The sequence below is a fragment of the Carcharodon carcharias genome, chromosome 25 (assembly GCF_017639515.1).
Source record: "Carcharodon carcharias isolate sCarCar2 chromosome 25, sCarCar2.pri, whole genome shotgun sequence".
Classification (NCBI taxonomy): Eukaryota; Metazoa; Chordata; class Chondrichthyes; order Lamniformes; family Lamnidae; genus Carcharodon; species Carcharodon carcharias.
In genome coordinates this window covers 20,815,257-20,837,223 of record NC_054491.1, presented here as the reverse complement: position 1 = coordinate 20,837,223, position 21,967 = coordinate 20,815,257, and the positions used below count along the sequence as shown (strand labels likewise).

At 45.1% G+C, this 21,967-nt stretch overlaps 1 protein-coding gene across 8 annotated transcripts in view; it reads left to right on the top strand.

Annotated features, from left to right (window-relative positions):
• Nucleotides 1-21,967, top strand: part of LOC121269665 (pleckstrin homology-like domain family B member 1) — a 331,530-nt gene that overhangs the window by 240,055 nt on the left and 69,508 nt on the right. For 6 of the 8 annotated variants that reach the window (XM_041174450.1, XM_041174451.1, XM_041174456.1 and 3 more), the window contains 4 exons: nucleotides 9,849-9,977; nucleotides 10,547-10,702; nucleotides 11,387-11,497; nucleotides 13,419-13,508. In XM_041174450.1, coding sequence (XP_041030384.1) covers nucleotides 9,849-9,977; nucleotides 10,547-10,702; nucleotides 11,387-11,497; nucleotides 13,419-13,508 — 486 coding nt within the window. The remainder of the gene's footprint in view (nucleotides 1-9,848; nucleotides 9,978-10,546; nucleotides 10,703-11,386; nucleotides 11,498-13,418; nucleotides 13,509-21,967) is intronic. The other 2 variants (XM_041174453.1, XM_041174455.1) reach the window with 1 other exon arrangement.

The following is a 21,967-nucleotide window of genomic DNA, read 5'->3' as shown; positions in this document are numbered from 1 at the left end:
ATGGAATCCTTTACTTTATTAACCAAGGCATAGAATATAATAGCAGGGAGGTTATGCTGGAACTACATAGAACGCTAGTTAGACCACAATTTGAGTATTGTGTGCAGTTCTGGTCACCTCATTACAGAAAGGATGTAATTGGACTATAGAGGGTACAGAGGAGATTTACAAGGATGTTGCCAGGACTGGAAAATTGCAGCCAAGAAGAAAGGTTGGATAGGCTGAGGTTGTTTTCCTTGGAACAGAGGAGGCTGAGGGGAGATTTGATTGAGGTATACAAGATTGTGAGGGGCCTGGGTAGAGTGGATGGGAAAGGCCTATTTCCCTTAGCAGAGAGGTCAGGGACTAGGGGGCATAGATTTAAAGTGATTGGTAGAAAGGTTAGTGGGGAGATGAGGAAAGATCTTTTCACCCAGAGGGTTGTGGGGGTCTGGAACTCACTGCCTGAAAGGGGAGTAGAGGCAGAAACCCTCAACTCACTTTAAAGGTGTCCGGATATGCACCTCAAGTCCTGTAACCTCCAGGGCTACAAGTCAAGTGCTGGAAAATGGGATTAGGCTGGCATCTAATTTTTCAGCCAGAGCCGACACGATGGGCAGAGTGACCTCTTTCTGTGCTGCAAATGCTTCTGCATTTTTCTAAATATCTGAAAAGGAGGAATGTGCAGGGATGTGGGAAGAGAGCAGGGGAGTGGCAGTGTGTGAATCACTCCTTCAGACAGCCAGCATGGGCACAATGGGCCAAATGGCCTTTTCCTGTGCTGTAACGATTCTATGATCCTATGAGTCAATCCCTGAAAAGTTTACTGATCCCAGTTACTCTTAATAGTTCCTGAGTGAAGAGAAAGGTAAAAACAATCGTCCAGCCTTCCCTTTGCTGGGCACTGGGTCAGGGTGGGATCGAACTGTGCTGTGATGCCCCCTATGCTGTAAAGGTGGATAGTGGAGTCTCCATTCATTCCCAGTCCATGTTACATCATTGATAAGTAGCCATGTGGATCACAGGTGTGTAGCAGTGGCCTCAAAAGCGTTGAGTTAGGGACAGAAAGAATCAGCCATGTTTCCCATTCCTTGGCCACCAGCTGATTCCTGATGGAGAGGCATGTGGTGCCTGTGTGTGTGTATGTGTGTGTGTGTGTGTGTGTGTGTCTGTTTGTCTGAGTGTGTGTGTGTGTGTGTGTGTGTGTGTGTGTCTGTTTGTCTGAGTGTGTGTGTGTGTGTGTCTGTTTGTCTGTGTGTGTGTGTGTGTGTCTGTTTGTCTGTGTGTGTGTGTGTGTGTGTGTGTGTGTCTGTTTGTCTGTGTGTGTGTGTGTGTGTGTGTGTGTGTCTGTTTGTCTGTGTGTGTGTGTGTGTGTGTGTGTGTGTGTCTGTTTGTCTGTGTGTGTGTGTGTGTGTGTCTGTTTGTCTGAGTGTGTGTGTGTGTGTGTGTCTGTTTGTCTGAGTGTGTGTGTGTGTGTGTGTGTCTGTTTGTCTGTGTGTGTGTGTGTGTCTGTTTGTCTGAGTATGTGTGTGTGTGTGTGTGTGTGTGTGTCTGTTTGTCTGTGTGTGTGTGTGTGTGTGTGTGTGTGTGTCTGTTTGTCTGAGTGTGTGTGTGTGTGTGTGTCTGTTTGTCTGAGTGTGTGTGTGTGTGTGTGTGTGAGTGTGTGTGTGTGTGTGTGTCTGTCCATTTGTCTGTGAGTGTGTGTGTGTGTGTGTGTGTCTGTTTGTCTGAGTGTGTGTGTGTGTGTGTGTGTGTGTGTCTGTTTGTCTGTGTGTGTGTGTGTGTGTGTGTGTGTGTGTGTCTGAGTGTGTGTGTGTGTGTGTGTGTGTGTGTCTGTCCATTTGTCTGTGAGTGTGTGTGTGTGTGTGTGTGTGTGTGTCTGTTTGTCTGAGTGTGTGTGTGTGTGTGTGTGTCTGTTTGTCTGAGTGTGTGTGTGTGTGTGTGTGTCTGTTTGTCTGAGTGTGTGTGTGTGTGTGTGTGTGTGTCTGTTTGTCTGAGTGTGTGTGTGTGTGTGTGTGTGTGTCTGTCCATTTGTCTGTGAGTGTGTGTGACCACGTGTGTGGGGCAGGATTGGTCTTCTCTGTGCTGGCCTTTGAAGCTGAATAGCCTTTCAAATGAGAATTACTAACAATGGCCTCTTGGATAGTGAGACTCGCAGGATAGAATAAATGGTCAAAAATTCAAAATGGGGAATGAAAGCAATCCTGATAATGTACTCTGACAGAGCCGGAATAAAACTTTGACCAGGCTTAAATGGACAACTCACAGGTTGCTCATTATAATATTGATAAGGTTAAAATAAGGTTAAATACACATATTGGAATTAAATAGTTAATTAGTCAAGGACAATTAGAGGTGGACAATAAATGCCGGCCTTGCCAGCAATACTTGGATCCTAAGAATGAATTTAAAATATCTCACAAGCTGCTAAAACATAAATACTTCTAAGAAAAAAATGTCTGTGTATGAAGAAATCACTCACCTTGTCTATAGTGATGGGTGCTGGTGATTTGTGGTGAGTGAGTCTCTCTCTCTCTCTCCGCCATTATTCCTCTTTTTACTTTGCAGCTTGTGTATCTTTTAACATCCAGTGGTTCTCTTGTTCTGTTAAAACACTGTTTCTGGGGCTTTCCCTGAACGTTGTTCTGTGTTGAGTGTTCTTCCTCTATAAATACAGCAGTCTCTTTATTGCTCTGTTTGAATTTGCCTGGGAATCCATTTCCATAAAATTGCTGAAAAGCTCAACAGGTTCAACATAGTTTCCATAAAATCAACTGGAAACAATAATAACTTGGGGTCTAACTTCCAGAATAGTTGGCAATGGGTTTGGGGAGTTGGGGGAGGAGGTGAAGGATGTACAGGATAGGGCCCTGGGGGTGTGGGGGGTCGATAGGGTGACATACATACAGGATAGGGGCCTGAGAGTCATTTGATGACACTGGACGGCAGAGGTAATTTCCTGAGCTGAGGTCAATGCCCCAGGTCTTTCAGCCTGTGTGTTCTCACAGAGGGGCTGGACTATCACATCTGCAGCAAATTTTTGCAATGAAAAGCCAACTATTTCAAACTGCAGCCTGAATAGCACAAACTTTGTCCATTATAAATCCAAGTGAAATAATTGCTCGATTTCTGGGGTCACTTAAAAAAAAGGTGAAGGGATAACTGGTGTAGAAATAAGAAAACTCTAGGATAGTGGAGCGGCTGGCAAACATCTGCAGATGAGGCCAGAGAGATCCTTACTCTGTATCTAACCCCATGCTGTACCTGTCCTGGGAGTGTCTGATGGGGAGAGTGTAGAAGGAGCTTTACTCTGTATCTAACCCCGTGCTGTACCTGTCCTGGGAGTGTCTGATGGGGACAGTGTAGAGGGAGCTTTACTCTGTATCTAACCCCGTGCTGTACTTGTCCTGGGAGTGTTTGATGGGGACAGTGTAGAAGGAGCTTTACTCTGTATCTAACCCCATGCTGTACCTGTCCTGGGAGTGTCTGATGGGGACAGTGTAGAGGGAGCTTTACTCTGTATCTAACCCTGTGGTGTACCTGCCCTGGGAGTGTTTGATGGGGACAGTGTAGGGGGAGCTTTACTCTGTATCTAACCCCGTGCTGTACCTGTCCTGGGAGTGTCTGATGGGGACAGTGTAGAGGGAGCTTTACTCTGTATCTAACCCCGTGCTGTACCTGTCCTGGGAGTGTTTGATGGGGACAGTGTAGAGGGAGCTTTACTCTGTATCTAACCCTGTGGTGTACCTGCCCTGGGAGTGTTTGATGGGGACAGTGTAGAAGGAGCTTTACTCTGTATCTAACCCCGTGCTGTACCTGTCCTGGGAGTGTCTGATGGGGACAGTGTAGAGGGAGCTTTACTCTGTATCTAACCCTGTGGTGTACCTGCCCTGGGAGTGTTTGATGGGGACAGTGTAGGGGGAGCTTTATTCTGTATCAGTGAGGACCCCTGGTGGTGCTACCGTGGGGGGGGAGAGCAAACTGGACTATTTTCTAGGTCAGTTTCAGCTCCCTGCAGTTTTCCAGTCATAACTTAGGAGAGCTGCAAAGATTCACCAACAGGCCCCCTGTCTCAAGCAGCAAGGTTGAATGCTGGGGGAATGAACACACAATAACGATCTCCAATCTACACCAGTAGCAGATATCTGGCTGGTGCTGGATCTGCTCTCCCAAGATTTGTCTCGGATCCTCCCCCAGTGTGGCTCCAATTCTGGTGTTCCACATAGCAAAAGAGACGATATTCACACAACACTAAGGGAGCAGTTGTCTGCAATAATGTTAGCTCAGCTCTCCAAGATGGTGGAGAGATGAGTTATGGCCGTCTCTCTCGCCAACACAATTCACCCTAGATTCGAACATCAGCTCAAGTGCAAAGTGCAGAACTGCGGAGGTCGGACCTAAACAGGCTGTGATGGTTCCATAGTCAAATAGCCCATTGACTACAATGCCTAGGCCCACACATATTGAATGGTCTCTCCGATGATGTTCTGCAGGGATCTGGCACAGTTGTGATGGTTGCAGAGTGTGACCAGAATCTCCAGTAGACAAGAGGAGGGGAATCTTTGTACAAATCATAGCGGCCATCACCAAGATCTTGTTTGCAGAAGTGTTATTTGGTAATAGGCGGGAACACGGTGTTGTGGCCACAGTTAGATCGGCCATAATTTTATTGAATGGTGGAACAGGCTCGAGGGGCCGAATGGCCTACTCCTGCTCCTAATTTATATGTTCGTATGTTGACACGGAGACAGACACAAGCCGTACAATAGCAATTGTGAGTGCAGTGTTAACTTGTTGGTCAGTGTGTGCTGTTACACGTCAAGAATGACACAAGGAGACATATGAGCCGTACAGTGGCAGTCCTGTGTTAGCTGTAGACTGTTACCTGGTGAGTGCTTGAATTATTCTAGAAATTGGCTTGAAGTCCTGACCTCTCAATCAGGTGAGTCTGAATTTGGATCCTCTGCAGATGTGTCCAGTGAGAGAACAACCTTGGGCTCTGAGCCATTGCAATTGCAGTCATAGGCTGCAGATTAAACTGGCATCACCCGCTGCGTCTTCTATCAGAAGGGAATTGTAGGTTTGACTTTTAGATTGGAGGAGATCCAATCCAGTGGCAGACTCTGACATCTAGTAAACAAGAGTTTCCAATCCCTTTCTCGAGATTTCAGCAAGCGATAAGAGCAAGCCCAAGGTGAAACTGGGCAGATAAAATTTGATATTGAAGGGTTGCCGTAGTCTAGGGTTTTGTGACACACTTTACTCTTGCTTAAATATTGTCTCTAACTTTCTGTGAACTAATTTCTTCTAATTGTGTTAACTCTTTGAGGTACTGACCATGGCTACTTTTCCCTCCTCCTGCCCTGCATGTTTGATCTATCGCACGGCCTCCCAGGTAAACGAGAGGAGAGATAACGTTACAGTGACCGTGCTTCCTCATCGCCCCTCCCACCCTCCACACAAGCAACATCAGCGGCTTGGCTGCATGTTCCGTGTCTCGGCGGTTGTGCGAGAGTGAGTGCGTGCGTGTTTCCAGGCTAGTCACCTCATGAAGCACTGCTTTTTAATCATCACAAAAATAAATTAATGACTTTGTGTATGAGGTTGACTGGTTGTTATTCTGCTGTTGTTCCTAATCTCTGTGGCATGGCCAGAGGAAGATGGAGGAGATTTCACCATGTGTTGGTCCTCAGGTGGGAAAATTGAAATCCCTCCACATGTCCGTCCAGGGAAGTAGTATAACAAATTGCTTGCTTTAAATTAATCCACAAAAGAAGTGGCCTGAGATTATTTCCAAAGTCCATGTTTTATTTTAATTGGGTAACAGAGTCCCTCTGCACACTCAATTTCCAGAAAAACTATGAGGGGGGATTCTCAGTAATAGCTTTCTCATCCCTTTCCTCTCGTCAATGTAACCAAACAAACCAAAAATGCTGAAAAAGCTCAGCAGGTCTAACAGTGTCTGTGGAGAAAAGAAAGTTAATGTTTCGGGTCCTGATGACTCTGCTTCAGAGCTCTGAAGAAGGGTCATACGGACTCGAAATGTTAACTCTGTTTCTCTCTCCACAGATGCTGTTAGACCTGCTGAGCTTTTTCCGGCATTTACAGTTTTTGTTTCAGATTTCCAGCATCCGCAATATTTTGCTTTTAACCAAAAAAAACCGACTGAGTAAACAGAGCGGGTCAGTCAGCACATGTTTCATCAGCACAGTTTGAGATTTCTTATCCATCCTTCGCTGCTATTGTTATGTGTTTCCAGAAGGATGTGAAACAAGAATTGGTTCCCCTCACAGTGTCAAAGCTCAGCAATTTCTGGCGACAATGTGGGGGAGATGTTGATCCAACCCCTGTGTGTTCAAAAATGGTGAACCTCGTTTCTGAATGTGTTTCAAACTTGCTACACATAATGACCAGAACAATTCTCTGCCCTCACCCCCAGCCCTTAGTGACCATTAGGAATTATATCCAAACCTAACATCCACTGACCTCTTGGAAATGACTCCCAGAGCAGATGAGAGGATGTTCTACACACCCACCACATTACTGTCTGGATACAGGACATTGTCTACATGTATCTACTTAACATAGCTCTGCACACAGCAATAATTTGCGTTTATGTAGTGCCTTTAACATACTAAAACATCCCAAGATGCTTCATCAAACAAAATTTGATACCGAGCCACATAAAGGAGATATGAGGACCAAGAGAAATGCTTTACAGAGTGTCTTAAAAGAGGAGAAAGCGACAGAGATGCTTAGGGAAGAAATTTCTGGGATTGGACTTTGGCGGCTGAACGCACGGCTGTCAGTGGCGGAGTGAAGGAAATTGTAGGTGAGCAAAAGGCCAGAATTGGAGGAGCACAGAGACCTTGAAGGAATGTAGCACTGGAGAAAGTTATAGAGATGGGGTGGGGGTGGGGCCATGGAGGGATTAGAAGGCACAGTTGAGAATTTTAAAATCGAGGCAAATGCGTCAGGGAATTTGAGCATGATGTATCTCCTGCCCCAGGTGGTTAATCAGGTGAGCTGGCAAATCTTGTGGGATTTCCTCATCAACCTCAGTTTGAGAAGCTAGGGTGTAGAGGGAGGTCTAACCTGTGCTAGCCGTGGTACGTAATTGCTTGGGGCTGACCACATTGAACCAAATTCAGAGTTCTCAGCTTTGATGGGCCCAGGATTCACAGAAGGATATTGATGGTGAATGTTTAGGGTTGTTAGATTGTGTCCGTTGGATAGTAATGCTGAGACTGATGGAATGAGACTAAATGAATCGCTTTCAAGAAGCTGGCAAGGCACAAAAGGGCCAAATGGTCTCCAACTGTGTGGTAAAATTCTATAATTCTGTGAACAAAACAATACCATATAGGTTTTTTCTCCCCACCCAGTTATTTCTCCCTGTTATCTGCTTTTTCTGGCTGAGATCCAGTTCCACAGGCTTTTTACAGTGACTATTAAACAGGTGCCACCTGAAACAGTGAGTGTGAACAAGTTATTTGACTGTGGGGTGGAGCCACACCCCAGACCCGATCCAGCCTTAAGGAGCATCTTAAAGAAAGGGAGAGTGCGCGGGGGAGGCAGAGAGATTAATGGAGGAAATTCCTAGGCAGCTGAAGGCATGGAGCGATGAAAATCGGGGACGCGCAAGAGGCCAGAATTGGAGGAGCGCGGAGATCTCGGTTGGTTGTAGGGCCGGAGGAGATTATGGAGAAGGGGATTTTCCTTGTCTGTCTGGCTTAGTTTTATCCAATGTGCGGGATTTTCTCACTCGGTTAATGGGGTCCTCTCCAGGTACTTGTTAGCAAAGTGTCACACACTTGATGTCACAGGCTGAGTGAGAAATAATTTAGCCGTAATCAGCATTATGAACATATTCAGTACATTTTTGAGATTAACATACACATCCCCATGCACACACCCTGACATCTAGTCCCCCAAGACTGGGGAGAGGTACATATTATATTCAAATGCTGTATTTGAGATAAAATTTTATATGTCATAAAGATTTATGATATTTTTGCCATTTAGTTGTTTGTCAAATTTTGAAAATCTGCATGCAAGTGAAGGAGCAGTGAATATGCATCATGACCCGTGTGATATTCCGCTCATTTACTGGCTAGCATTGGGATCGAATGAGTTTGGAACACCCCTGGGGCACTCAGCTATTCTGCAGTCCACTTCAGACCCGTGGAAAAAATTATTCTTGATTTCTTATGTGCCCAGAGAGTGTGTGTTGAAGGGGCTCATCCAACTTGGAGGAAGAAGTGGTAGATTTGCACAACAGGCCTTTAGAGTTACAAAAGGGTTCAATCGGATGGACATGGAGAACATGTTTTCACTTGTGGGAGACTCCATAGATGTAATATAGGCATTCCTAAATTCAATAGGAAATTCAGGAGAAACTCCTTTACCCATAGAGTGGTGAGAATGTGGAACTCGATACCATAGGGAGTAGTTTAGGCAAATAGCATTGATGCATTTGTAGGGAAGTTAGATAAACATATGAAAGAATAGAGGGATCTTTTGACAGAGTGAGATGAAGTAAGGTGGGAGAATGTTTATGTGGAGCATAAGCATCAACCTAGTCCAGATTGGGCTAAATGGCCTGTGTTTACACTGTAAGTTCTTTATAATTAATTCCCGCTCCTGAATATCTAGTCGTCTATTTTCCAATAACTGTCACAGGGTACAATGTCCATGGAACTGTCTGACAGGCACCTTCATCAGAGCAGAAAAGTACAGGAGTGGAGGAGGGAATCATACAAAGATGGCCACACCCACTCTGATACACACAGTTTATACTGTACAGTGTTCCCAACATATGAAAATGACAGGCAGGGAAAGACAAGCTGGATGTATCAAACTTGCCCCACCCTCTCAAAGTCTGGAGCAGCATCATTGGACACTTCCTTTCCCGTTCGCAGTCATGTGATTTCCTGGGAGAGGCAAAACACTGGGGAAGAAAGGAAAACCTGGAAAATTCCTCTCCGATCCTCCTCCAATCCTGTACCTCTGTGAGGCTTGGGAGAGGGGAGTTAACCTCTGACCAGTAAAGCAGTGGATCCTGGGTCAGCAGCAGCATTTAATAAGGAAATTGGATCAATTAGGGATTGGCAAATTCTAGAAAATTCCCTCCTGAGAACAAAGAAAACCAAACCTTCCCTCTCAACACTCTCGGAATGAAAGAAATGTCTAGTTGTAGGTGCTATCTAAATCAAGCTGCTTCATTTGACACATGTGGGGGTTGGTACATTTTGTGATTGGTAGCGTATGTTTGAATGAATTGTCTCTATTGTTCACATTGAATGAAGATGAACTCGCATTGATGAGGTCTCACGAGATATCTCCCAAAACGCTTTTTATGATGGATTAGTTTCAAGTCCAGTGACTGATTTCGCTAACAAACCTTTGTTACCAATACCATTCGGCATAAAGACATCCAACGACACAGCAGTAGCTAATTTACAAAGATTTTTTTTTTAAAAAGTCAGGTTGGTTAAATTTTGGCAAGACTGGCTAAATACTTGAACAGGAAAAAGTCTGTGGGGAAAGAGCAGGGGAAGTGAGACTAATTGGATAGATCTTTCAAAGAGCCGGCACAGGCACGATTGGCTGAATGGCCTCCCTGTGTCTTGTAAGATTCCAGATTTTCTTGATATCAATAGTTCAAGAGCTGAAACAAAATCTTCCTAACAATGATAAGCTACTCTCAGGCCTCTTCTCGAAACTCGCTCCTTTCCAAAACCCACCCCCAATTCTCTATTCCACCTTCTTTGGCTATACCACTGTTCTAATCTTTAGGCTTCTGCATGGCGTGGATTTGAGAAGTGTGTTTTTTTTTCTCTTTTTTTTGTTTTTGTTTTCAAATTCAGGAAAGGGTAAAGCTTGATGCTGAGAAAAGAGAAGTACAGAGACTACAATCGCATTGCCATGAGTTGAAGAGCCAGCTTGATAACTGCCCTGAATCAATGAGGGAGCAGTTACAGGACCACCTCAAAAGGGTCAGTTTTTCCTACCTCATTGGCTTTCCCTCCCTGTGGATCGTGTGACCTCTCTGTCCTTACACAGTGGCTGATTCCAGGTACTTAATGTCACTGTAAAAAGGCAATTAGGGATCCTGGAATCAGAACCGTTTAATAAGGTATTTGCGGTAGTCCGTACGCAATGTAAAACCCAGGAGATGTGGGGGTAGCTTGGAATGACTCTTGCATGATTGGATAAGTGTTGCATTTTGGTGTTTTTTTGGTTGATTTAAATTGAATCCAATTCAATGGAATGCTTTTAAAACCTGCTTTTAAAAAACATTATTAACTTTGCTTTAACATGACTTAATAATATACTGCAACCATTTGTGCTCAGGAGTTTTTGAAGGTTTATGTTGAAGCCTTGAACTAGATATTTTGATGATAGTTTTTGAGGGGTCGAAACTGCAGGAGTGATTGAGTAATCAAGCTCTTTATATGGTCGGTCCGTCATAAGAAAATTGCATCCAGACCTACTGGGAGGGTTCTCCAGCTTGATATTCCTTCTCTCGGCCGTTAGTTACGGAATCTCTCATGACTTGTTCTAGGAAGCAGAGACTCTCGAGTCTGAAGCCAAATTGTTTGAAGACCTGGAGTTTCAGCAGCTGGAGAAGGAGAGCCGCCTGGAGGAGGAACGGGAGACAGTCAGCCAGCAGCTTCAGCAGGACAAGGCCGAATACCAGCGCAGCACCATGCGGAGAAAGGTACAGGTCCCTCTCAGCACCCCAACTCCCTGCTTCTTTGCCCCTCCAAACTCAGTTGCATTGGGTAGTGAACATGAGTCTGAATTCATTCCAGGCAGTGCCTTTCACAACCTCAGGTTATCTCAAAGTGCTTTAAAGAACTTTTTGAAATGTAGTCTCTGTTGGAATGTAGGAAAACCTGACAGCCAATCGGTGCACAGCAAGATCCCCCAAGCAGCAATGTGATAATGACCGTCCTTAGGGTCCTCTACCGCTGGGAGTTGTGGATGTTCAGTCAATGAATATATTCAAGACTGAGATCAATAGATTTTTGGAGATGAGAGAGGTTCGGGCAGGGAATTAGAGTTGAGATAGATGGTCAGTCATGGTCTATTGAATGGTAGAGCGGGCTCAAGGGGTCGTATGGCCTCATACTGCTCCTATTATGTCTTTATGGCCTGATTGTCTATTTTCATGAATTTGGCAGCAAGATATGTGTTGTCCAGAACTTCGGGGAGATCTCCACTGTTCCTCTTCAAAACAGTGGCTGTGGAATCTTTTACAACCACCTGAGTGAGTTCACAGGACCTCAGTTTAATGTCTCATTCAGAAGGCAGCACCTCTGACAGTGTGGCACTGCCTCAGTATTGTACTGGAATGTCGACCTGGACTACCGGCTCAATCATGTCCATCTTTATTCCACAGGACAAGGTTTCCGCCTTAGAGAATCAAGCCAATCAGATCCGTTATCAGGCTATTCAGGAGTGCGAGAGATTGACCAGGGAGAAAAACGCAATGATGCAGATGCTTCAGAAGGTACTGATATCCAGAATGACAGAAACATTGGATCAGAAGGAGGACTTTTGGCCCATCAGGCTGGTACTGATACTGGCTCCCTGTGCTAAGCCTAGTTTCCGGGGCTAAAATGATCCCGGGGCTAAAAGGGTAAAATGAGGAAGACAGATTATATTGAGTAGCCTTGTAGTCCCTTGAGTTCGGTAGATTAAGGGGTGATCTGATTGAGTTATTTAAGATGATTAAAGAAATTGATGGGGTAGATAGAGAGCAACCATTTCCTCTGGTGGGGAGAGTCCAGAACCAGTGGAGGAAAAGCCTTAAAATTAGAGCGAGGCCATTCAGGGGTGATGCCAGGAAGCACGTCTTCATGCAAAGGGTGGCAGAAATTTGGAACTGTCTCCCTCAAAAGTTGTTGAGGTTGGGGGTCAATCAGAAATTCAAAACCTGAAATTGATAGATTTTTGTTAAACAGAAGTAAAATGGATCTGGACCATACTGGGTGAATGGAATTAAGATACAGATCAGCCATGATCTGATTGAATGTTGGAACAGGTTCAAGGGGCTGAATGGCCTCCTCCTAGTCCTATGTTCCTTCCTTTCACACTTTAACATTAATTTTTATTAAATGTTTATCTAATCCCCTCTTAATTGGTGTATATATTTTGCATTGAAGAGTAATATACACTGTATAAAGCAGGGGTTAAATTCCAGCTGACCTGATGTTAGCACTTTCAGTGGTGGCTCCACTGCCCTCCATCCAAAAGATTAAATTCCTAATTCTTAAACACCTTGGTAACTTGAGTAAAAAATTGACAGGGCTGTGAGGAAATAGCAGGGAGGAGTGGGATTAATTGGATAGCTTTCAAAAGAGCTAGCATAGGCATGATGGGCTTAATGGCCTCTTTCTGTATCATTGCATGATCACACTATGATGATACCTGTCCCACGGTGAGGGGGTTGGGGTGTGGGGTTCAATGGCAGCCCCATGGAAAGACGAGGTGCTGAGTCAGGCAGGCTGGATGGACCAGGCAGTCTTTTCCTGCTCACTATTGATGTGTCTCTGGCTTCCAGCAGGGGGGTGGTCAGCCTGAGGGGAGAGGACTCCCCTGAACAGCGTCCAGCACATCCTGCCTCAACGGCCATTATGCCGGTCGTGTAGTTAATCTCCACCTTGCCGTTGCGATATCTGTAGTGATGTACACTTTGAAGCTTCAGCCACCTTCTAATGTCATCTTGACTCTCAGCCCCATCCAGGCAGGATCCTCACCTCCACACCAAGGTGAAAATTAGCTCTGCTGACCAGTGTGCTGGTTCACCAGAACAGTTCCCCCACCCCCCAGCCATTTGAACAGGATGGCTGTCACGGGGGACCCACCCACAAGTAGCAGGTAATCAACTAAGAGAATTTAATGGGTTATTGAGGCCTATTGTCACCCTCTTCCCCTTTCCCTCTGAGGTGTTGGGGACTCAGCCAGCTGCCTGGAGGTGACCTCACGGCAGAAGACCAAGGGTGACCATGGCCTCCTGCCTCACTATAGCTGCAGCCACAGACTGCCCTGAGAAGGGGATCTCCCTCCACAATAGTTGCCTGCCTGCTGATTCCACTTTTGAACTTAAAAATTTTAAAGATTGGAGAGGCGACACCTCAAAATCGAAGCACCCTCTCTCTCTTTGACCTGAAAAGGCAGGCTGCAGCGCCTTCTGTGCTGGAGGGTTTCCTATTGACCCTCCAGCCTTGTGAGTCTGATTGCCATCCTTATTTGGATAGTGACCCTTAATTGGTCAATTCAGGGAAAATCACTGCCAGGTGTCTGTTCCCCCCACGCCCGCTTTGAGCCCTAATTGACTGTGGGATCGGGATCCCAACCTAAAACTTAGATTCGTGCCCATGACCTTTAATGACAACTTTCTCCTAACTTGCAAATGTGTCCCTTCCCAGGAGAAAGACAAACTGGCCAATCTGGAAAAGCAATACTTCATGGTGACTGGCGGCAAAACCTTCTCCAAAGGCTCCACAGCATTAAAGGAGGTAAAGTGATCTAATGTTATTAAAGTTCCTTTTTGGATATTGGCAGAAAGAGCTTTTATAAAATGCTTTATTAAGTCAAAACATCTCAGGCGCTACCCCTCACCTCATGGTGAACCACTTGCGAAATGCACTAACTGTTGTCATGCAAGAAAACAGGCAGATTGGTTGCTCCAATGCTATGACAGGCCCATTTAAAGAGCTGAACACTTGGCCTGTTGAACCTTTCGATCAAAGTCTTTCCTACTAGTTCCACTTCATTCATTTCAACTGAAACCACTTGTGAGCAATTTTCCACCCCATCCTCTCCCCCTTCACCCTTCCCACCCCCCCAAGTCACTCTGAGAGCTTGGGGACTTTCCCAAAGCAGCCTCTGTTTGTCTCCTCCTTTGAGAAAAACCACCTTGTGTCATCCGGAAAACCTGGTTTGTAAATGCTAAATTCTCGACCACTTGCAGTCTAAAATAGCGTTAGGGTCACCCACTATATTTGACATGGACCTCAGCATTCAGATCTACACCCTCACAAAATACAGTCTGCGTCCGACCTTCTTTAAATGCTGAACCTCTGTTTCAGTCCCCACAAAGGATTGCTGTCCAACACATCACTGAGGTGTCCCAGGAGAACGTAAGAAAGTGGGATTATGAAATGCCGTTGAAACTCAATCGCAAACAGTAACAGAGCAAAGGGAGTTGGTTTGTTGGGATGACATTTTATGGGGATTCTGTAAAATGCCAGAATGGGGGTGGGATTTATCCCATTGGAATTCATTTCAGCAGGACCGAAAGGGAAATTTGGAGCAGTTTACGTAATCCTTAATACCACACAGCTGGTGACAACGTCAGAGTAATTGTGCCAGATTTCTTAATATTGGGGTCAGGAAGATATTGGGGAGGGAGGGTGCGGAGGAGAGTAGACAGATTTCGGGGGGGAGCTGCTCTTTGCCAGGAGGGCAGAGATGCGCAATAGTCAATCAACCGCCCGTTTTACTCTGTGCCTTGAGGCAGTAAATAAGTTGGCGTTGTGTAAAACAGATACTGATTGGTTATTACCCATTTCTGCACTACTAAAGCAGGTTTTACCACCAGGGTACTTTAAACTAAGCTTCCCAGGGTTAGCCATTCCAAACCTAGCATGCTTAGTTTGTGGTTGCCACCAAGGTTTGTAGCAGAGCGATGGCCTCAAGTGCAATGTACAAGCAACTTCATGATAAAAAGCAATAGCAGCCATAATTACAACTGATGAGGGAGGCGATTAACCTTTAAATATCTCTTTCACAGTGTTGCTGTTTTTGTAATTAAAGGATCCATGTCTATAGATCATAAAGTTCTTACTTATAAATTAATTTTTGATTTTTCTCTTTGCTGGTAAGTATTATATTTCGCCTGCAGGTTTTCAACAAAAATCACCAAGACTTACCAGAGAATAAATATCTTTCATGAAACCATAAAGGTGCTTAATTTCCTCCTTTAGCACAGAATTTTATGTATGTAAAGTTCGGTTTAAATAAATGGGATTAGTGACTGCGATACAATAAAAACAGGGAATTTGCCCAGGGCTCCAGAAAGGAAATTAAACTATGAGATGTTGAGTAACAAATCTTGATGAACTTTAAAAAGTAAATAAAAGAAGATTATTGAACATGCGATAATTTTAATTGCTTCTTCATAGAAATTAATGAATCGTTCTTTCAGAGAGTTGGTACAGTCATGAGGGGTCCAATGGCCTCGTGTAAAATTCCATGACACTATAAATCCTCATCACAGGAAGATGGCAGAACAGCAACAGAATTACATCATATGGTATATATATATATATTTATATATATATATTTATTATATATATATTTATGTTATAAAGCATAGAAACAAGTCATTCAGCTCAACTGTCCTATTTCAGTGTTAATGCTCTATATGAACCTCCTCGCACCCCTGCTTCATCCCACTTTACCAGCATAACTTTCTAATCGTTTCCATCACATACTTATCTAGCTTCCCCTTAAATGCATCTATGCTATTCACTTCAACTACTCCCTGTGGAGGAGAGTTCCACGTTGTCAACTCTTAGAGTAAGGAGTAAAAATGTTCTGGTTATTGTGAAGTTATCTCTGAACTTGTCTGTTAATTACTTTTTTAATAATTGTTTCCTATACAAACTCTTGCCCTTGTGCGATCAAAAACATCCACACAAGAATGTTCAGTCCCTGCTGCTGGACGTATAGTCTGGAAAACCCATTTAGAGCAGCAAAGCGCTGGGCCAGTGGGTACATGCACCTCTCACTGACTTAGCAAGTCATATAGGTCTCAGGTTCAATCTCTGTTTGATCCTGAATAAATTACAATTGGCTCATACATTGGGAGGAGAGAAATCCCTCCATCCCACTTGCTCCATCTCTCCCCACCCTCCATCGATTTCCATCCCTCCCCCTCCCTCTCTCCTTCCATCCACCTTCCTCAACCCCCTCTATCCTCCCATATTTCTCCCTCATCCATCTCTCTTGATCCTCTACTTCCCTCTCCCTTCATTCCTATTCTCCTCCATCTCCCTCCCCCTCCTCCTCATTCATTCCATCCCTTCCTCCTCCCTTCTTTTCAACAGAATTGACTGTGTGCAGACTTTGAGGCCTTTTGTGTTCGAGGAGCCCACTGATTTTCACAAAGGAAGAATGGAGGTGGTACAGGAGGACAGTCAGCACCAGTAGAAACATGCCCAAGTGTGAGAGATCACCTTCAGAGGGGGGGGGGAGGAGAAGTTACTAGTCATAGTGGGAGAGTTATGAGTGTGACATTGAATTAGTGAACTAACTCTCAAGTTAATGAAACAACAGGAGTCCTTAACAATAATATTCTGAATTAAGCTTGGTGCACACATGCCATTTTCATTCATCGCAATGCTACTTCAACCTTTGCCCTTTGAACAGGAAATGCTTCACATCACAGAGCCTAGCGACATGTTAGAAGAGACTAAACCCCAGCATTGCTTACCAGGAAAAGCAGCTTCTCTATTCCCCTCTCCTTCCACCCCAGCGTACCCCAAGATACAGGAGGTAACTGCACTAACACTTACTGCATGCTATATGTTTGTTTGAAAAAGGAAACCTTCTTGTGTTCATTCTGACGCTTGCTGCATACAGGACTGGATAGTGCAATGAGTTTAAACATTGTCCTCTTATTTCAAGGGCCTGGAATCTCAATCATGGCAGATTAGGGTTGCCAACTCTGGTTGGACATGTTCCTGGAGGATTCATCACATGACTTATGCCTCCGACTGCCCCCATGTTCAAATAGCCCATTTTGCACTATTGAATAACTAACAAAATGTTCAAACAAAATTTAAAAAGGACACTTTTGTTTTCATCACCAATGATTTTTTGCTTGCAACTGTATCCTGGTGATTAGCCTTTAACCCCCGGAGACTCCAGGACAATCCTGGAGGGTTGGCAACCTTATGGAAGATAAGTAAAAGTCTCTTTGGTGATCTGGTTCTTCTTTAAGATGCACCAGAATTTCACGTTTGGGCAACTATTTCTTAATTAACCTCGTCTGTTTTCTTATTCCTTCCAACATTGGTGATGGTTGCCGGTTTGGGTTTTATTGTTCATTTCCCATCTGAAGCTCTGCTACCTATATCCTAATTGGTTTCAAGTCCTGTTCCCCACTCGTTGACCTACACTGGCTTCCAGTCCAACATCATCTCGATTTTAAAATTTTCATCCTTGTTTTCAAATCCCTCCATGCCCTTGCCCCTCCCCTATCTCTTTAACCTCCTTCAGCCCCACAACCTCTGCAGTCCTCCAATTCTGGCCTCTCTTGCATCCCGAATTTCATCGCTCCACTGGACTCTTCTTAAACTTGCCTGTCTCTCTACCTCTCTTTCCTTCTCTAAGACACTCCTTAAAACCTACCTCTCTCACCAAGCTTTTGGTCACCTGTCCAAATATCTCCTTGTGTGGCACAGTGTCAGATTCTGTTTTGAGAACACTCCTGTAATGTGTTTTTGGGCCTTTTATTATGATAAAGGATCTATAGAAATGCAAGTTGTTGTTCTTGTGGTAGTAGAGAAGTTTTTTTAAGCTTCATCTTTCTGGCTTCCATATTACAATGTCTCAGAGCAGAACAACAATAACACACTAGAAGCATTGTCCATGGTATAATGGATCTCTCTGATTTGCATTGAGGGTTGGCCCTATTGTTAAAAATGGATGGACAATGGTGGACAGATATTAAAAGGTTTCAGTCACATCATTGAACCTCAGTTTCTGTAATTGTATATGTAGGATTATTTATTATTACATAACATTTACAGGCAGAGAAGGTTTACTAGATTCAGCCCAACTGATTTATGCCGGTGTTAATGCTCCACATGAGCTTCCTCTCATCCTTTGTCATCTCACCTCATCAGCATAACCTTCCATTCCCTTCCTCCATCATGCGTTTATCCAACTTCTCCTTAAATACATTTATACTATTCCCTTCACCCACTCTCTGTGATAGAGTTCCATATTCTACATACGAACATATGAATTAGGAGCAGGAGTAGGCCACTCGGCCCCTCAAGCCTGCTCTGCCATTCAATAAAATCATGGCTGATCTGATTTTAACCTCAACACCACATTCCCACCTAACCCGATAACCTTTCACCCCATTGCTTATCAAGAATCTATCTACCCCGCCTTAAAAATATTCAAAGACTGCTTCCACTGCCTTTTGAGGAAGAGAGTTCCAAAGACTCACGACCCTCTGAGAGAGAAAATTCCTCCTCATCTTTGTACTAAATGGGCAACCCCTTATTTTTAAACAGTGACCCCTAGTTCTAGATTCTCCCACCAGAGGAAACATCCTCTCCACGTCCACTCAGTCAAAACCCCTCAGGAGCTTATGGGCAGAATGTTTCCGTCAGCGAGCTGGGGGCGAGGCTCACTTGCCAACATGAAAATGACACGGGATGACATTGGGGGGAACCCTCGGCATCATCCCGCCCCATTTAAATATTCGGGAAGGCGGGGGGACAGCGCGATCAGCTGTCCGCCCGCTGACCTGTCAATGGCCAATTGAGGCCATTGACAGGATAGTTAAGACAATTAAAGACCCTGCCCATCCAACCTTAAGGTTGGTGGGCAGGCCAGGAGCCCCAGCGGGCAATAGAAAAAATATGAAACCTCATCCACCAGCGGGATGAGGTTTAATGTCGGTTTTAAAAAAACTTTAATAAAGTTTCTGTGACATTTATTAACATGTCCCATCTCGTGTGACATTGTCACATGAGGGGGACAAATTAATAATTTTTTTATTTTTCTATTTTATCACTTTCAAAAACTTTCAGCGCTCTCCCTAAGGCAGCACTTAGCCTCAGGAAGTGTGCGTGTTGCCCATATATATGCAATAGTTTTTACACATATATGCATAGGATTGTAACCTTAAAGTCACTCTAGGGCACCTATTATTTTATCTCCCTGATGCAGCACTTTGCCTCAGGGAGATGTGAACTCTTTCGTGCGCTTGCGTGAAAGAGCGCAAATCTGGTAAAATCTGGTAACCATTTCACATTTGCGGAATCCCCTCCCCCGCATAGCGCTTCCCATCGGGTGTCACGCTGGGTGGGCCTTAATTGGCCCACCCACTTAAAATGGCGACGGGGCCCATTTCGGCGGCGGCGATGAGCTGCCCTCCTGCCGCCGAGTCGGTCAGGCCCGTCTGCCCTTCAAGGGCAAAATTCTGCCCCATATGTTTCAATCAAATCACCTCTTACTCTTCTAAACTCCAACGGATACAAGCCTAGCCTGTCCAACCTTTCTTCATAAGCCAACCTTCCCATTCCAGGTGTTAGTCTAGTAAACCTTCTCTGAACTGCTTCCAACGTATTTACATCCTCACCATTCTCTGGGTAAAGAAATTTCCCCTGAATTTCCTCTTGGATTTATTAGTGATGACCTTATATTTACGACCCCTCATTTTGGTCTCCCCCCAGTAGTGGAAACATTTGCTTGTCGTCTACTCTATCAACCTTCATCATTTTAAGGAGCTCCATCATTTCACCCCTGTTTTCTGGAGAAGAGAGTCCCAGCTTGTTCAGTCTTTCCTGAAAGCCCTGCTCTCTCAGATATAGCAAACATAAAAAAACTCTCAAAATGCACACTCAGGAAATGGTTACCAGATTTTTATTTGCTGCTTTTCCCAATTCCCTTTCCTTCTCTCCTGAACCTGTTGACTCTGTGAAGAAACACCATTCCCTGAACTGCTACTGTTCTTGCCAGTTGGCCATTTGCACTGTGTCAGTCCGGATGTTGACCCACTAATTGAACAGTGAGGTCATCACATCCTGCCCTGATGTCCATGCACCTGCGCTTTCCAGCAGAGCTCACTGGCTGGGACTCAGAGAGCTCACTGATCTTTTATTCCCTCTTTAACCGGGGACTCTGAGGCCAAGATCTTCCATTTTCTTTGCTGTTAGGTCTGTCTGTCTCTTTGTTCTTGTGCCAGATGTCTTTGGCAGCAATGAGGGAGCCATCCTCCATGACAAAACTTTTACAACATCTATGGCTGTCGTAGTTCTCTTTATTTCTTTTTCTGCTTGTAATAGTTTTCTGATGACATCATCGGAGAACAGGACAAGAGGCATTGGACCAGGAGTTGGCAATTCAGCCCTTTGAGCCTGTTCTGCCATCCAATTCAATCATGTATATTCTAACTCTATCTTGTTACGGCCGTATGAGGAGGGGTAAAAATTGACTCCCCCTAATTTACCACTCCAGGTCTGGCAGTAACAAGAGTTTTGTTGTGAATTTAGCGAGGATGTGCTTTGCTAATACAGCAGAAGTCCCACTGTGTACTCTTTCAGGTTCTAAAGAATTAATCAGACAGGTTTTCTGAGTTTCAACCAAAGAACGAGATAAGTTTATTGGAACTCCTTCCCGAATAAAAAAATATAAGTAAATCGTGACCACCATTCATATGTCACACACGTTCCCTGGGTCCCACACACACACCAGTACAGATGGTAGAATAAGAGGATAGACTTTTTAAAGATATTTTGCAGTTTGTGAAGAAGATAAACAATCAAAGGAGTATACAGTTAGCTGTCCTTTGGCTGGTCTCCATGGGCTTTTCCCCGCTGCAGCAATTTTGTCCAGTTGTCTCCCTGGGTGTGGTTGTATGGAGCAGATTTCCATGGGCAGACTTTAATGCCTTGTGGGTGGGCGGGCACCTGACCCGATCAGGCACAAAATAGAGTGAGAAGATGTCGGGCAAACGTCCCAACATCATCCTGCACACGCGCAATCTTTAGGTCGGCGGGTGCACGCAGGTTTTAAAGCCACACCCACCATCAATTAAGAGGCTACTTAAGGCCATTAAAAACCTAATCGAACCCAATGTTATGTTGCCCATGTGACTTTGCGCTCAATACATGAGCAAAACGGTCAGGCGGGCAGCACACATTTTGCGAAACCTCATCCAAGGGCAGGATAAAAAGGGTCAGCAGCATTGCCAGTGTGAGTAGTGAGGAGTTTAGGAGATAGTTTGCTGTTGGTTGCTTATTTGAACTTTGACAGCTTCCACTCTGTTCAGGGTTTCATTCTTAGCATTTCTAGGCTTCATTTCAGGGCTCATTGGTGCCTTCAAGGCCCCCCGGAGGATTTTGACCGTGTGGACCCTTCCAGGTATCAGACAGCCTTCCCTTACCCTGGTGATGGGGATTGTTATCTCTGCTGGTGGCACCTCCTCTGAGGAGGAAGAGAGGGTCAGAAGGGAGAGGGGGTCAGGTGTCCCAATGCAGCTCCCAGGGGAGGGACCTGTGGGAGGAGAGGCGCAGGCAGAAGGGGGGCAGGGCCAGCAGGTAGTCCAAGGCAGAAGGGGCCGCAGAAGACGCCACTCTCCTGCTGCCAGGGTTTATGGGCGGCGATACAGCTACCTCAATATGCCTGAGGTGCAACGCCAAAGGAGGCTCTGCCTCTCAAGGGAGACCATGACCTCCATTTGCCAGATGATTGGGCCTGAGATCAGCTCCGACTGTGTGGGTGGACAACCCATGCCAGTGGCTCTGAAGGTCACAGTGGCCCTCAACTTCTCTGCCTCCGGCTCTTTCCAGGACTCAGTGGAGGATCTGTGTGGAGCCTCCACAGTTACATCAAGCTGGTGACAGAAGCTCTATTCAGGCGGGTACTGACCTTAATTCTTTACTGTATGGATGAGGCCAGCTAGGCTGAGCGAGCCAGAGGCTTTGCAGCGATTGCTGGCTTCCCCCGCGTCCAGGGTGCTATCGACTGCATACATGTGACCATCAAGGTGCCAGTGGGTCAGCCAGGTGCCTTCATCAACAGGAAGGGCTTCCACTCCATGAACGTGCAGATAATGTGTGACCATAGAATGCCGATCCTGCAAGTCTGTGCAAGGCAGCACTCTGGCAGCCCCCATGACGCCAACATCCTGAGACACTCCCAGTTGCCGAGGCTCTTCAGTGCTCCA